At 33.0% G+C, this 17559-nt stretch overlaps 1 protein-coding gene and 1 long non-coding RNA gene across 2 annotated transcripts; one reads left to right on the top strand and one right to left on the bottom strand.

Moving 5' to 3' along the window:
• The first annotated feature begins 1438 nt into the window (after positions 1 to 1438).
• LOC105347675 (adenylyltransferase and sulfurtransferase MOCS3) lies at positions 1439 to 16174 on the top strand. Its single transcript, XM_011456841.4, has 12 exons — positions 1439 to 1653; positions 3089 to 3209; positions 3740 to 3832; positions 4200 to 4320; positions 6719 to 6793; positions 7363 to 7480; positions 8609 to 8717; positions 10565 to 10627; positions 12302 to 12465; positions 13037 to 13084; positions 14036 to 14135; positions 14800 to 16174. The coding sequence occupies exons 1-12, from the start codon at positions 1576 to 1578 to the stop codon at positions 15048 to 15050; spliced, it is 1341 nt and encodes a 446-aa protein (XP_011455143.3). The 5' UTR covers positions 1439 to 1575; the 3' UTR covers positions 15051 to 16174.
• LOC105347676 (uncharacterized) lies at positions 15077 to 17439 on the bottom strand. The gene is made up of 4 exons (XR_010715028.1): positions 17400 to 17439; positions 16653 to 16765; positions 15924 to 16163; positions 15077 to 15345 (listed from the first exon to the last, which is right to left on the bottom strand). It is a non-coding gene; the product is annotated as an uncharacterized lncRNA (long non-coding RNA).
• Positions 17440 to 17559: the final 120 nt, after the last annotated feature.

The raw sequence follows: 17559 nt of genomic DNA, 5'->3' as shown, positions 1-17559 counted from the left end.
TCTCGCATATTGCAGAAACAAAGAGGTCGTACTAAGTCACAATTTCTTTTGTAAAATGCGGTGCAAATGAGAGAGAACTCATATGACAAAATCAAATTATAATCTCAGAAGTTTTAATTTTAATTTTTTCACGTGAATGAATATAACAGTACATGTACATGCATTTCCGGAACTTTTTAAAAAATCCTCAAAAGAGTTATTGAGTACTTATGATAGATCATAATGCGTACATTTAAGGAATAGGGCTTTATGATAGATTTGATAACGTCCCGACCAAAATTATCACCTCATAATATTCAAAGAATGATTTCTTATTATATACTTATTTATACAATTTTCAGTAGTGATAAGTATGCGAACCCCAATTGCGCCCCCAACCATACGTCATTTGTGTTGGACTGTTACAATGAATGAATAATGTAAATATTGTCGTATAAAATACAAAAACAAAATACATTGCGTGGATTATTTCGTAATAGGCCGAAGCTATACTAATGGGTTTATGCATTTTTTTTTTACGCTACCTTCATTCCCGAATGAATTGTTTAAATTGAATTTTAAATAGTCTTTAGATGAAAACAAGCATATATATCAATGAAATGTTCATGAATAGTCATCTGAAATTTTACAAGCTTAGGCTTTTAGGTCTACTTCGCTAAGCAGGGATTGGAGTGGATCAAACACTACACTTACGTTAGCTCTTTGTAAAGTTGTATCATTGTACACACTACTATAAATGATCACAAAAAGATGTACACATTTATAATTTTACAAAAAACTTAAACACTCACCTAAAAAAAAACCATAAGTCGGTCAAATCCACATACTGTCGCGGATATTTATAATGTTAGGCCTACCTGTAAAGCAAATCAGGAAGGAGTTTTTTCCGCCGGATAAATTTCTCAGATTTAAGTCCATATTCTTTACACTGAGACTCACATTCTACTCTGGGGGTGGGAGGGGGGGGGGGTAGCCAATGTAAACAAAACTATCAAATATGTACATACTGTGAAACGTATATGTTGAATATGTTATACATGTAGGGAGGGGGGGGGGCGAATCTTAAGAGTTTTTTATAATTTGTGCCCAATCCATAATACAATAAAATATGTTGAACAGTTCAGATCAAATACCTGTAAAGCATGTAATGCCGATGTCTGAAATCTTATTCCCTCAAACCGTTCATTCGTGAGAGATTTAACAATCCTCTGAAAAGAAAGTTTTGGGATCAGCAAGTTGGTTGTTCTCTGGTACCTCCTGATTTCCAAGAGAGCACTTGAGCTCGGTCTCCAATTCCGTGGTTCTTTTATCCCTCCAGTTACCTTAGACTGCAGTTGAAGCTTATGTAAGGCGTTAAAAGTTTTAGAGATATTAACAATTGTATTTCCTTTAGGTGCCAGATGATTAGGTTTTCTTTGAACTTGCTTCATACGTGCCATTTGGAGAACACATTTATCGTCTGCAAGACGTAAACAAAAAGTAGAACTCTTCTTTATCGGAGGGCCGAAGAAGATTCATTTCCGTGATAAACAACGTGCACGATGTCAGACAGTTTATAGCATCTTCGGTATTGTAATGGAGAAAGAAATACAGTCTTTGAGATTGCAACTTGAACAAATAGATCAAGAAAACAAGAGATTAAGAGACCTTTTGGTAAACTTGTCTAAAGATAACTCTGTAGTGAAGTCAACTTATGTGCAATGCAATTATTCTTACAATGCTCCTATATAGACATGATAGAGGAAACTCGAATTTTGATTCTTGTGAGACCTCGAGCCGTTTTAACAAGAGCTTGAACTATGGACAGTACGTGACAAACTCCAGTTTTATGAACGGGGGGTCTGCTCATGGTAATATGTCCAGTCATTGGCTAATAGACATGGGTATATTGAACTCCCCGCAATGACACTCGTCTGCCTTTATAGAGGGCTGTATATTTCATTGAAACCGCATCAATTTACACAACAGAGCAGAAACTGAGGAAAAATATTCCGTTTTTACAGTCTATGAATATAAATGAGCTTCTCTTCAGGAATTAGAAAAAAGGAAGTCATTATTTGTTAGCTAGTTTTGATGAGCAAACTAGATAGTAACATCCCACTAAAGTCCAAGTTATTGTTGAAACGGCTTTATTTATATGGGCGAAGGTCTTGATATTAATGAGGTCAAATTTCAACGGACTTTACTTTTTGTTTACATTCTCTCAGGAAATTTTGATACTGTGAGAGACTAGCAATCAACTGCATGCATGACCATCACATTTCGCGCCCTCTCCCTAAATGTTCTTTGGCCTACAAAATCGTCCCAGGCTCTTCCACTGGCAGGAGTTAACCTGTCAGTTCAAGAGGGGTTGGCACAGTACCAAATGGTTGAAACAAGTATTTGATTTGCATGTGATATCATTGGTTAATAGTTCCATGTTAATATGATGCAAAAGCATTATACATGCAATAAAACATGATATTAAGTAGGATATATCGCACTGTTTTGTTAATTTCCAACACAGCAAGGAATGAATCAACTTTACTCTTAGTAAACTTCCTATTAAAGTATTTACGTATTTAAAAAAAAATGTGGTTTGGATCATCTTGTAGCTTTATAAATGTTTTAATCTTAAGGAAAATGCATAACAATTATGTTTTTAGTAATCTACTTGTTATTAAAGATTTACATGAAGCTGTCTCTCAGACTCTGCATAGTAAACAGAGTAGTGCAAGGCGCAGTGTGTGCGCAAATAGTAAAATTTGCCAGATGCCTCATACTCACACAACTGTGAACGGCTTTAATTATTCTAGAATAGGATTTGAACCTGGGTCCCTTGAATCTCTAGTCAAGTGCTTTACCAACTAAGCTATCAGTTGCTGGTATTCTAACTAGTCTGACCAACACATTTTAATTGTATTGGTTATAAATTCCCTCAAATTGAAGTTAAGCAGACTGTAAATGTAGATACTTTTAGGAATACAATATCTCTCAGCAGGCTATCGTTTGTCCTGTAGGATGATCGGCAACTTTGCCAACCTGTTTACTACATAACTGTTACACATGATTATATTCAAGTTATCACCAAGCAGGTTTCCTCTTGTAGAAAATTCAAGATACTGACCCACATGTAGTTAATGATAAATTGGAACCAAGGTCTTCACTATCAAATGCAGAAATAGGGAGATACAGCAGACAGTTGATTCTTCCAGAAATCGGAGTACAAGGTATGTGGACCGAATCCTGGTGGTTTCACTCAAAGTACATCACGGTATGCAAGGTATACTTTGGTTACTTGTTTACACTGAGTGGTTTTGCTGCAAATGTTTGTTTATGGTTGTTTGGTCAGTGAAGTGATTAGATTAATGATTACAAATGTTAACTTTATTGACCTTAACGATTTGCTAATCTTTACCAAATTATTTTTATGTAAATGATGAATATATTATTAGGTTTTACAACTGTGGAGGCTTTCATTACTGATTTATAATTCAAGCACTTTTTATATCCCTGTCCAAAGGAGAGGGAGTATACTGTTTTTACCCTTGTATGTCTGTCTGTCTGCCCGGACCATTTCTGTTGCATTTTTTCTCCGCCACATGAAGTGGCAGAGGTATACCATATATCATATACCCGGTATATGGGATTCATTTTTGTACCAATCAGACATCAACTTCCTGTCAAATAACGATTTCAAAATATTTCATATACATGTATAATGATACATTTTGAAAATATGAATTTAAACTAATTTAAGGGCAGCTGAAGTTGGCTAACACATCTGTATTGGTGGTTGGTGCTGGGGGCCTAGGTTGTCCTGCTGGGATATATTTGGCAGCAGCTGGAGTAGGTAAGCAGTTTCCTGGTATGGAATGGTTGAGCAGTACCAGTATTCAGATTCAAATCTTTAGGAAACATCTTCTACATTGACTGTTCTGATAAGGACTTAAATATTTGAAATAAAGAAGGAAGCAAGCAATTACACATTGTTTACATGTATACAGAAATTCTAAGTCTGTTTTATAAGCTTAGTAACAAATGTATTTTGCAGTAAAAAGTTCTTCACTAATTTAGAGTTGGAGTCTTATTATTCTTTGCCAAGACAGTTATAACATCATCTCAATTGTATTTTAATTTTTTTTTTCAATCTGATTACTGGGTAATAATATAATTGTTTAATGAAATAAGGCTCTTTTATTGATAATTTTGGTTTCCAGGTAGAATAGGTTTCATAGACTATGACGCAGTAGAACTGTCCAACCTCCATCGCCAGATTCTTCACTCGGAGGGAAAAGTGGGCGTGGCAAAATCTTCTTCAGCAGCCTCTGCTTGCAGTCAGTAAGTGATTCTTAATTACAACAACAAAACACTTGTCCACTCCTAATTGAAAGTTGATTGGAAAACACTTCAGAAAGGGGCAATACTGTGGTTTCATCAGTTTTCGTTGAATACCAATTTTCCTGAATTTTATTGTTGAGTTGATCCATGAAATCAATTGTTCATTAAAGCGAATATTTTATGTTATTGATCAATTTCCAATTGACAGTACATTTGAAAGTCACAAATAGTTGTACATGTATGTGTATGCCAATTTTGAGTTTATCATCTCAAAAATAAAGCCAAACAATTATATATATATAAAGGATGTGAAATAAAGTTCCTAGTAAATTGGCAAAAAATAAATTTCGGAAATTTCTCTTTTCAGTGTACATGTACTTAATCTTCGATATATGTACTCTTATAAAATCCCTTTTCTTTCCCAAGAAAAAACAATAACATGGGAGATATAAATCATTATTTATGGTAGAGGTACACTGTTTACATTCAATCTCTTTTAGCTCCACCCCACATTTTAAAGCCTTTAAAATATACGAGTGCAATTAGGTACATTTTTCTCCATCAATTGGTCAATGTAACTTCTCAAAATCTATCTATATATAAAAGGAGAAAAATGTACCTCACTGCGCTCATATGTAACTACATGTATTATAAAATGCTGAAGTCCATTGGGTCTTCCCCATTACAAACTGATGTTGTTTATCTGGTGTGAACTCCCTTAACCTTTCATGTAACTCATCTGTGCCACACTTGTCATGTGACATAGATTTCAGTAAGTGTGTTCGACATGACTTGATATGCCATTTACATTCATTTATGAAAATACATTATCTGTAATTTTTTTTATCAACAGATTTCATTTTTGATCCTTAAGCTTCCCCCCCTCCCCAACTGGTAAGAATTTGGTGATACTGGTAAATAAAGTCATGTACGTGATAGTATGTAATGTTAAAAACTCTTTTCCGCTCTGCTCAATTCCTTCATATACATATCATCTGTTGTACCAAGATCTACCCATTCAATTTATTTTTATTCATTGGAAGGGCAGGATCATATCCCAGAACGAATTTCGTTGTTACAGGGTGTACAAAATCATCAGTAATGCATCAATCATTACAATAAAAACGATCAACACTATCAACACTTAAGCAGGATGTGTCATATTCATTCACTTTTGTTTTAATATGATCAAAAGATTGGTAGTTTTTATACAATTTATTGTTAGTTTTATACAATTTATTGTATAAAAAGGGGTTGCTATTATATGTTTAAGGGATATCATCCTTTAAACAGAGTTTGATGATTTGATCCGCGAGGCATAAAACCCCTGATACTGTGATATGAGCAAAACTTAATGGACATGTGTCTTTTAAATACAGATCAGTTTGTTGTGAAATATTAAAGAAAAAAATAAAGCAAGTTAATTGAGACTCACCAAAAATAGATTGCAGATAATTAATTATAAATACAAATACAACAGTTACTACCCTTAACACAACTGATGACTATATTTTTAGAGTTACTGTCCTTTGTACAGTGCTTCCAAAAGTTAAAATAACTATTCTTGTTGCATTTTAGATTTGTTCAAACATCTACTGCTTTTTTGGGAATATGACATTTTTAGTAGTTACCTGTAATTCTACATTAAAAAAAAAGAAAGAAAATTAACTTTTAATTAGTTATTAATGAGGGTATGTATCAATTTATTCTCATAGAATTTTCAGATCACCTTTCAGTTTCTTTTGAAATTAGTATCAATTATGCATTATCATATTGCTCTATGTCAATCCCTTTGCAGTAGAGTTTATGGAGCTGCACTATAAAAAAATCATACAAATTTCTCTGGTGAAAACATGCATACTTTACTGTTAGTTAATCTTTCTTGAATTTCAAAACAAATATTGGTTTTAATTAGCAGTCATACTAAGAACACAAACACATTATTTTGTAGTATTAAACACATTCAGTATTGACACCCCAATTGATTTAATCCAAAGTTAGCACTCAACTACATAAAACATCAAATGACCAATTGCATCATTTGCAAACATAAAAAAGGAGTGGGGGTTTCTTAATGTGAAAATGTCTAAAAACCTTTTATATATATACATGTACCTTGTTTGTGCAATAATCATAAATAAACACGTACACCAGAATTTGACTTTTATGTCGGAATTGTTATTATGTTAACACTGCGTTTATTCTTGCAAGGGTCAATTAAATCATGGCGCTGTTTAATTAAGGTAATGACAGTCAAACCTGTTTACTCCCACAGAAAACTGAATAACCCACTTAAGACCCACCATAAAGAGATGACTGTTTTAATATACTTCTAGCCGTAAATGTAACTGTCATTCATTGTGCATCCATTCTCATTGCTGTTGTTGTTGTTGTGCAGGTTGAACTCTCATGTGCAATGTGTTCCGCACCACGTACAACTTGACAGCTCAAACGCACTGCAGATCATTAAGAAGTATCCTTTGTACTCATTTATATGACGTACATCTCATACCCTTGGACCAAAATGCCTGCAAGAAATATGGGAACCAACGGAAACCTGTTCCCTTGGATTGTCATAACTGTTACTCTATAAGTAAACAGGAGAGAAGTGTGAAATGTGTCAGTTATATATGCATGTTAATCTGCTATTCATATAATCATGACAAAAGGTGACACTGATAAATCTATCAATATACATGTATGTTTAATAACTACATTTATCAAATACACATGCATTTCTCTGCATAAACTTAATAATTCATATTTGGTTTTCTTGCAATTGCTTGGAAGGTATTGAATTAACAAGAGTAATTGAAAAATTATTATTAAAAGAACACATTTGGGTATTTACATTGTGTACTAATTTTTCATACAGCACAAATAAAAAATGCATTGCATATAACACCAGCTTATTTTAATGTTCAAACTACAGTTTAGGTTTACATTAGTTTGAACATTGTTTGATTTCTTTTATTCAATGCAGTTAAGTCATGGTTTGTACAATGAAATGTTATAAATTGAGTTTTCCTTAATGATTTTAAGTTATGATATTGTTTTGGATGCCAGTGATAATGTAGCCACACGCTACCTGCTAAATGATGCTTGCATTCTATCCCAGAAACCTCTGGTGTCAGGAAGTGCTCTTAGGTTTGAAGGGCAGGTATGGTATAGTATATGATTATATGAAACCAAACTTCTTTCAATGTACAGTATATGTAATAATGATAGTCAAAGTTTTAGCTGACAAAATTTTGCAGGAAGCCTTTTTGTCAAATATATGAGGGAATATTTATATATATTATCTTATTTTTGTTGTACAATTACAATGACTTGTCTTACTATAACAGATCATTATCAATAGATTTCTGTCATGTCATTGCGTTCTTTCCATAGATCAATCCTCTCGTATTTTCGTTTGAGTGTGATGTCACCGTAACTCGTACATAGATCAATTATTTCCTGAAATGATTGCGATCATCCATTCAGTGAAGTATTCAATATGTCAGCCTACAGGACGGTGGTGTCTTCCGTCTCTGTGTGGTAAAATGGTGTGAGTTTTACGACTGTGAATATTTGCTGTAATGCTTCTTATTCATCATTAATAGGCAGGTGTGCACCACAGTGATATATAAACCTTTATTGTGACCAAAAATAGTCGGTTTACATAAATCAAAGATTTAACCACTTTGGTACTTGAGCGCTAGCTCCTGTACAAGGATCATTCACTCTCTTAAACTTTGGGTAGAAATATTTATACATACTCCCAGTACCCATACATGTATGGACTATAAGCATCCGTAAGCAATTTCAAAGTTTACTTTTCTTCATATTTAATACACACACAAAAATTGTTTTGATACTCATGGAATAGGTCACATTTTTGTAGAACAGTAGATGTTTTAAGGAGGGTACTGTAGATTTCTTATTTTAAGCGAGTACATCAACTTCTGCGAATCAACCTTTTTGCAACTATTGGGGAGAATATAAAATCACGAATGCCAAATTTTTTATCCTAGTTTTAGTTTTCCTCTCTCAGAAAAATAGAAGTGAGATTATAAAAGACGCGAAATGTGCTTCTTGCAATTTTACGGGGATATTTATTCCTTGCTTTTGATTAGGAATTTACAGCATTTTTTTACTTTTATTGTTCAATTGCAAGATATTACACATTCCAACAAAATATACAAATAAGTAGGAAAAGGTTATGTTGTAGAAGAAAATACATGTATTTTTAATTTGGTGAAAATTTTAAGCAAGACATTTCATATTTTTTATTCATCTTCCACAGTTGACAGTGTATGGTTATAAAGATGGACCCTGCTACAGATGTCTGTACCCCAAACCCCCTCCCCCAGAGACTGTCACCAACTGCTCTGATGGGGGTGTGCTGGGAGTCAGTAAGTTTAAATTGTCAGATATATGTACAATTGTATCAGTGCTGGAGAGTTGAATTCCCCGATTGATTCCTCTATGCAATCAGATGTAGAAAAATTTGGAGGCCGATAAATTTTTTTGTGCCTGCGTAATATAATCATCAAATATTCCTTGAAAGATACATTAATAAATTGCAGCGATTATAAACTTACCGGTAGTTTAACAAACTACCAATAACTTTAAAAATATTGTTACAACTATCGTTACATGTACATGTAACTTCTTAGATAAGGCTACACCAATACAATTTCTTGTTCATCGCAGATCCAGAGAAAATCAGGCGAGCAATTAAATAATAAAATTATTATTTTTTGTTGCCAAAATTTTTACATAAATACTTAGATCTGTGCAACGGTCATATTTTTTCTTCTTCTTTCTGATTAATAAATTAAAACTATCTGAAAAATAAAGCGGAAATACAACAGAAAACAGTGCAGAATTTCCTGGATGCGAGAAATTAAAAATAATATTATTCATAGAAGTTTTATTTAAATTTGAGCGCGCGGGTTCCGATGAACAAGAAATTATATTGGTGTGGCCCAAGACCATATTTTTTTCTTAGTTTGTTTTATCTAATGAAGTCTTTTCCCCCAAATCAAATTTTATTGCTGATTTTATTAATACATGTACATGTAAATATGATGGGTTTGTTTAATTCATTCATCTGACTCCACAGACTGAATTTTGTATACTGTTTTCAAATTCTAGAATTTAGGTCAGTCAATCTTGAAAAACAACTACCCTGATAATAAAAAAAGTGGCATTAAAACAGTTTTTGGTTTCATTTAGGAGTTACGATTTTCAGAAAATCTTGTCAAAGCATGCACAAAATATATTTACCTTTAGATACTTATTACATATATGTATAAATTATGCCAGCTAATGTAAATCTAATGTTATGGTCAATGACCGGTTGCCCGAAATAGTAGTGTTATGTGTATTTTAGAGCATTTCTTGCATAGAAATGTAATACTGTACAGGCATTAATTAACATACTGGCCAAAGTCACAAGGACTTTCAACTTGGCTAATACTTGGATATGCCATGACTAAATGCCCTTTTAGGAGTATTTATTCTATGTGTCTCTGAACACCAGAGGATAGTTTATATTTTGATTTTTTTTTCATTTCAAATCATGTATACACATGACAGTATATACATATACATGTAATGTGTTTTTACCTATTAAATGAAAATAATTAAGATAAACATGAATATCATTCATAATGTTTAAACCAATTGTTGCTTATAAAATCTTATAGTTGAAATGTATGGACAACTTATTTGTCAATGCAAGTACCGGTATTCTTTATTTCATCTGCATAGTTTCTGTGATTAAAAAACAACTTATTATCCGAATATCAAGTAATGTACTGTATGTCTGATTTGTTCAGTTAGAATTGTTTGTACCCTCCCATAAAGTAAGAAAATAGCTACAAGAAAAAAGATATTTCAGCAAGCCTAGATTTTATCAGGAACTATATATGTCCATAATCCTGATTTAACCATGACTGATAAAGTGTGATATTCAATCTTTTCAATAATGATGCATTATAGCAAAAGGTACATTTCAATATATGAAGATATGATATTAAATTATTAAGTAAATGGAAATGTAGTGACACATACAATACCTTTCTCTTTGATACAAACACTCCATTTTTAGTCACAGAAGAAAACCAAACTAATAATATTATTAATAGTGATTGTTGACATTTTTTCCTGAAACTTGAAATTCTTTATATCAAATGGTATTTGGAATGGACACAGATTCCACTAGCCCATCATTTCTCTGTACTTTTTGTTTCAGTTCCTGGGATCATTGGAAGTATGCAAGCCTTAGAAGCCATCAAAATAGCCTGTGGAATGGAATGTATCCTTTTTTTTCAAATCACAAATGAAATAATGATGAACATGGCATACAAGTAGATAAAAACTTTCCAAATGCTTTGAAAACATTAATCTAATCTACCACGGAAAATTCGTAGAATATCTTTAACAAAAGTAAATTAATATTGTATTAAAAAATATATATTGGAGCACATGGCTCATTGGTCATGGGTATTAGGCCTGTAACTGAAAGGTCGCGGGTTCAAACCCTGCCGTGTCACTTGATGTTGTGTGTTATGCACTTAGACAAGGCACTTTATTTACATTAATTGTCTCAGTCCACCCAGCTGAAAATGGGTACCTGCCAGCTTACGCTGGGGGTTAACCTGTGATGGACTGGTACGTGTTTCATCCAGGGGAAGTCAATGACTGCCATGGGCTTAGAACCATGAAAATTGGGGTTAAGCACTGGCCTTATGCACCTTCATGGCACAGAGAAGGATAAAACTTAAAAATACATGCATGCTGTCCTCTTGTTAGTAAAAACATGTAGCTACAACAAGAGATCTGTTAATTACCAACTCCAGGGTAGATGTGTGTTAAAATCAATTCCATGGTTTAAAATTTCATGATTTTCTCAAAAAGTACTAATCGCCATTGTTTTAATTTCATGCTGCAAGAAAAAAATAAAAGCTTTGAAATGTTTTTGAAAAATATGGGTTTTTTTTTTTTAAAAACAACCTGTAATAGTATTTACAAGAATTTTGCTGAAAAATATGATAAATAATGAACAACATCATGATTATATACCAATCTTTAGTATTTTAGAACCAATACATAATTCATTTTCAGACATTAAAGAGTATAAATAGAATCCAAATACAAATGTACTAACTTTAATAATTTGCTTTCTACCTCTGGGAACATGTCTGATGCGGTACTTAAGCTTGTCAAAATTCTCCCGTATGAAATATTGTTTAACATGGCATGCCCTAATTATGGGTACTGTGACATTTACAACCCATTAACCTGCCTGGTGTCAAAATGAGCCTTTCTAGTGTCAAAAGGGATGTACAAAAATCTGTTTTAACTGTCGTGCTTATCACGCAAAATAAATAGGATTATAAATGTCAATACATATTTTCTGTTTTTGAAAATTTCATTTGTATGAAAAAAAATATTTTTGAATTTTTAATTCTTTTTCCAGAGATGTAGAAAAAATGAAGTTGTATTGCTAAGTAGAACTCAAAATAAAACATAGGTTCAGGTAATTGCATTACATGCATCCCAGTATACATGTACATGTTATATTTATTATCCATAATTATAACAAGTACAGTTGTTCAATCCCGAATCATTAATACAGCAATTCACTTCAAGTGGTAATTTGTGCCAATCCAGCTAACTTTAAATCTCAATTGATCAAATGAGATGGTCATTTTGGGCCATCACCTTGAATATTGCCCAGTACTCTCTCTCTCTCTCTCTCTCTCTCTCTCTCTCTCTCATCACAAATCAGCTGATCAGATTTTGTGCTTAAATTAAATTTGCAGCATACATGTAAATACATCTAGAAAGCTTTTTTTTGCACGAGTTGAATATATACTGTTGGTGTAAAAACTGGTGCACATTACTCACACTGAAACAGTCATTATTTTTGTGTCACAAAAAAACCAGACCAAAGAACAAAAAATATTGATTTCCTTACAATTTTTAGCCTCCTTTTGCCAAAAAATGCTCTTGTTTGACGGACAAGAAGGGACATTTAGGACAATCAAATTGCGGCCAAAACAGCCAAACTGCATTGTTTGTGGGCAGCGGCCAGAAATTACAGAGTTGATTGACTACCAGCAGTTCTGTGGTTCCCGACCCGATGATAAGGTAGTTTGTCACCTTTAATACTGCTGTAAGAGGTACTTGTCTGATACTAGAGGTATAAATAAGTATCAACCACAGACTAGACCAGGACTCGCTTGAGGAGTTGGTGCTGAAAAATCGGAGTGATTAAAGATGACAAACTCAGTTTGCTTTTTTAATTTAATGGTGTAGCTAAGTAGAATTTGCAAGATGATGGCTATGATCAGCAAGCTCACAATATGACAAATAATTTAAGCTGCATATAAAATTATCTTGTGTAAAAATTATAAGTCTTTTATTAATATATTGTTGCTATAACTTCTTCTTTTTTTTATTTGTATTTTCAACTTCTACTGAATTAAGAAAAAAACAATTAGCAATAGTCTAAACTATTTTCTTTACACATTGATAATAATTCACATTGATAGCATACACATACTTCGAGCAATTTTTCCTCACTATTGGAGAAAAAAAATATAAAAACCAATTCGCATTCATAGTCATATTTTGGATGATTCTATCTGTTTAGATTATTTTTTAATTGGCAGCTAAAAACTGTTTGAATAAAAGACTGGCAATGTTTGATTTTTTGTAGGAAAAGTCATTGAGTGTTTTGGGACGTGAAGACAGGATAAGTGTTCAGGTAATGTAAATACATGTACTTAGTAAATCAAAGGAGAACAATTAGAAGCTTGTACAATCCATGTACTAACTCACAACTAGGGAACAATTGACTCTTGCATATGCGTTCATGTATTGCTTTGACCTTCAGGCAAATTTCAGTCATTGCGGAGAACTAATATGTAAACAACTGGTGACATATGCAGTTACGTTTTACTATTAGTGGTATATGTATAAATCTATTGAAGTAAATATACTGCTAATACTATCAAAGGACTTTTGCATGTAAAAGTAAACAGCGTTTGCTGGCTTAAGTCAGACTATTATTTTTTTTGTCGGTATAATTGGCTAGAACAAATCTTTTTTTCCCAGTCGTCTTTTTAGCATCCCTAACACTATTACACGACTGATTTTCACCAATTATTAGAGGGCTGTTATGTGAAACAAACAAAAAAACCCAAAACAATCCATTCCTTTACACCAAATACGTAAAAACCCAGCCTATCGCAGATATCTCCTATTGAACAAAACACCTTTTTGAGTTATTTTATTGGGTTGTGGTGGGAGGGAAAAGAGATAAATTGTAAATCAGCTCATTAAGGCTGCCAACTGATGCCACATTAGACGTGTTGTGTTTCACTCTGTAAAAGGACAAGCCTGGTAGTGCAATTCTTACCTTTTCCTACAAAAGACCAGTAGAATAGTAGAGCAAAACAAAACAACTGTATCTTACTGTTCCACAATCATCAATGTGGTCTCTGTAATATAAAGTCAACGAAATTTTTCTTTAAGATGTTCTTGCATAACGGTTGTTGGTGGTTATAATTACTACAAGGGCATTTTACCATTTGCCTCCAGTTCACAGTAGAAGTTGAATTTTTTTGAAAAGGAAAAACACCATTGAAAAAAAACATGAAAGAGGTATTTTTAAATTCTTGGCTTTGTTAAAAATACTGTTATTTTTTTTTTTCAGGAATACAAAGAGGTTTTGGACATTGGACAAAAGCATGTGCTTGTTGACGTGAGAATGCCAGTAGAAATGGAGATTTGTCAGCTACCTGCTGAAGTTTATAGTATCCTAATGTCCAAGTCTTTGAAGTTTGCTAAAAATACTCAGGGTCTTGAAATGTTTGACATGTTAACTCAAGGTTGTTTGTTTTTAGTACATTTTATTTAATGATGTAGAGCATTTGTTTTTATTGTTAGGTTACATATGAAAGGCAAAGTATCTTATAGGAATTAGGTATATAGAATCAGTGATATGAGAAGATATTGGGAAGGGGAAGGAGAGATGTTTAAATAAATGTTCATCTTTACTTCTGAAAGAAGAATTTAGAATAACACAAGTGAAAACATAGAGGTCAGATTTGCACAATGTTTGTAACAAAGGTCAAACTATTTGCCGTAGTGAATTTGAGACAAATCAGCAAATTTATTTAGAGACACATTTTTATTAATAAATGTATTGGGAAAAATCATCACTGCTTAAATACGTTATAGGAAATGATTTTATCTGACAAGTTGTGTGTTTTCTCTCAAAGCCTTGGCAAGATTAAAGGAAAAAACCCATTGTAAGTCATCTTCGCTAGCCAAGGGTTTACGTAAACCCTTGGCTAGCGAAGATGATTGTAAGTGTAATAAAAATTATCTCTGGTTCATTGTATCTATATATGCAACATTTTTGTATTCTTCGAAAATCTAATAATGTTAAGGAAAATAAACTTAACCCCCTCTTAGATTTGCCTGTCAACTGTATAGACAGAGAGGACCGTTTAGCTAGCCTGAGGGATCACATAGTGTCTAAATCAGCAGGGGGAGAGAACCAGCCTTTCCCAGTATATGTGGTGTGTAGAAGAGGAAATGACTCACAAATTGCTGTCCAAAAACTCAAGAACCACATCAAATCCGAGTCCATCAAGTTCAAAGACATTAACGGGGGCTTGTATGCCTGGGCTAAGCATATAGACACCAAATTTCCTGTATATTGACAGATCATTATATAAAAAACCACCAATTATGTATGTAAATTTTGTTGTTTTATTTATTCCTTATAGGTTATCCATACATGATTGACAAAAAATATTGATATAAATATATGGCATGATGATTTTCATTGATAGTCACATTGCACACTGATTAGAAATTTCCACACCAATGCAATATCGGCAGAGTTTAAATTCAGGCGAGAGACTGATGATATCAGGTGTATCACATGGTCCTTTAGGCAGTGCCATTTAATTCAAGAGGATTTCTGGTGATCTTAGGCATCAAAGAGAGAAAAACCTGTAAAAATGAATAAAACGTGTCACAATATTGAGACAAGCTTATAAGTCTGCTGATATTGAATTTTATTTTAGAGAATTTAGAAAAATGATATTAGATCATCAAAGAGAGAAAAAACTGTAGAAATGAATAAAACGTGTCATAATTGAGACAAGTTATGAAATAAGTCTGCTGATATTAAACGCCATTTTAGAAAATTTAGAAAAATGATATTTGATTCATTGATGAATAATATTTACTACTTTATGAATATGAGCATTGCAAAGATTTGTTTTAAAACATTTAAATTCTGTTAATTTTAAACCACGTGGCACGTGGATGAGACTATGTTAATAATGTTTATGTGATATGTGTTAAATGGGTTTTTTTCTAAACAAAGATATAAACACAGATGCTAGTTGCTAAAGGTAATACAAAAGTACAATATAATACAGTTCACAAACGATTATCAAACAAACAAGTGTTATAGATGTTATATAAACCAATGGTATTGCGTCGGTTGTACGACGTCATTTATGTCATTATTAAAACACGAGACAATTTGCGACGATGTTAAGACAAGGAAGGTTAGTAGTCACCATATGGATTTAAGAAGTAAGGGCTATTGAACCCTCTGTACCCTCCGCTTCCCCTGCCACCCCAAAAATTTCCAAAGGATCCGCCTCCGCCAAACGAGTTGAATCGTCTTTGATTGGCTTGTTGCTGTTCAATGATGTCACCGGCGTCGCCTGCTTCTGAACCCCCGAATCCTCCCAAACTACTCATTAGCCAGCTACTTAGTCCTCTGTTGTAGTTGTTTAAGCCCATTCCGGAATTACCTGTGTTTAAACGATATAAATCGATTTGCAATAATTCTAAGTTTCGGAAAGCTTTTGATGTCGTGTGAATATTCTTTTTGTAAGGAAAACTTAAACCATGGGCTATTAATGATTGACGCACAGATCTACCCCGAAAAATTTAATATGATTAACTAATTTCATTAATTTAAAAACAATGATGAATAATATAATCTTTGGACATTTTTTGACTTAAACAACAACTTTCAAATTCTACGATTGTGTAGCTTTACATATAAATTTGGTAATTTTAATTTTTTTTTTATAAAATTATTCCGATATCAGATTAATAATCATTATAGATTTAGATAATATATATTAAGTTTGATACCAAAAAACATTTAACTCGCAAGATATCTTTGCTTAAAACATGTAAATACCCGTATGATCTTAATACATAATGCGTTCCATGTTTACTCATTTGATTTATATAATTTTTAAAAAAAAATATTTTTGTTTAATTTTTTTTACCTCTGAATAAAAAGAAAGCTGACGAGAAGTTGGCGAACGTCAACAGTAATACTAGGATTGCTAGCCTGGTCATCTTGAAAAAACTTCTGGGAATTGGTGCCTCCTAGTCCTTACTGCAAAGTTTAAATAGTGAGAGAAAAAAACCCGGATATTAATCGAATGTGTTCACGAAAGATTCACAGTATTTCCCATGGGCTTCATTTTTTTTTTAGTGTTTTCTTAACACTGAAAAAAATTACCCCTTATGAGAAGAATTTGTTGCGGCTTGATATTCCGATTAGACTGGTCGAATTTTTGCCATCTTTGCTAGCCAAGGGTTTTCGGTTTATGGGGATCAAAGTGGACCGAAAACCCTTGGCTAGCGAAGATGAATTTTTGCAGACACTTTTTGGAATTTTATTTTTCCGAAGATTGGGGTTTTTCTCTACTTTCCGAAAGAGGAATGAAATGAGCAAGTGAAAAAATAAAATATTTACTTATATATAAAAATTGAAACATTCCTTCCTTGAATTTTTGTGAATCTAGCGCCTGGTGAATACAATATTATATAAACAGCAGCATGATTTAAACGATTCTCAATATATTTCAATTTGAAATCGGTATTTTTTTTTAAAAGTTACTTGCATTTTACTAAGAATTGAAAAAAGGTTACTAGAAATAAATTCAATACATTAATAAGGGGACAATGACTATACGTGAATTAATATTTATCATTGATACATTAGTAAGTAAACTGGGCGGTCTTACCTGTTAGCGTCCGTCGAATGAAGTAAACTGTGCAACAAAATAGAGTAAATAAATAGGGACGGCCCTTAATGTTCGGAAGCCTCGGCTTACATTAGAGGACCATTAGAAAGTTGACGTAGAGGTCACATTCGGTGAACCACAGAACGCAATTAGCTGCAAG

The sequence above is a fragment of the Magallana gigas genome, chromosome 6, assembly GCF_963853765.1.
Source record: "Magallana gigas chromosome 6, xbMagGiga1.1, whole genome shotgun sequence".
Taxonomy (NCBI): Eukaryota; Metazoa; Mollusca; class Bivalvia; order Ostreida; family Ostreidae; genus Magallana; species Magallana gigas.
Note: the sequence above shows the minus strand (reverse complement) of the source record. Positions and strands in the feature narration are given on the sequence as shown.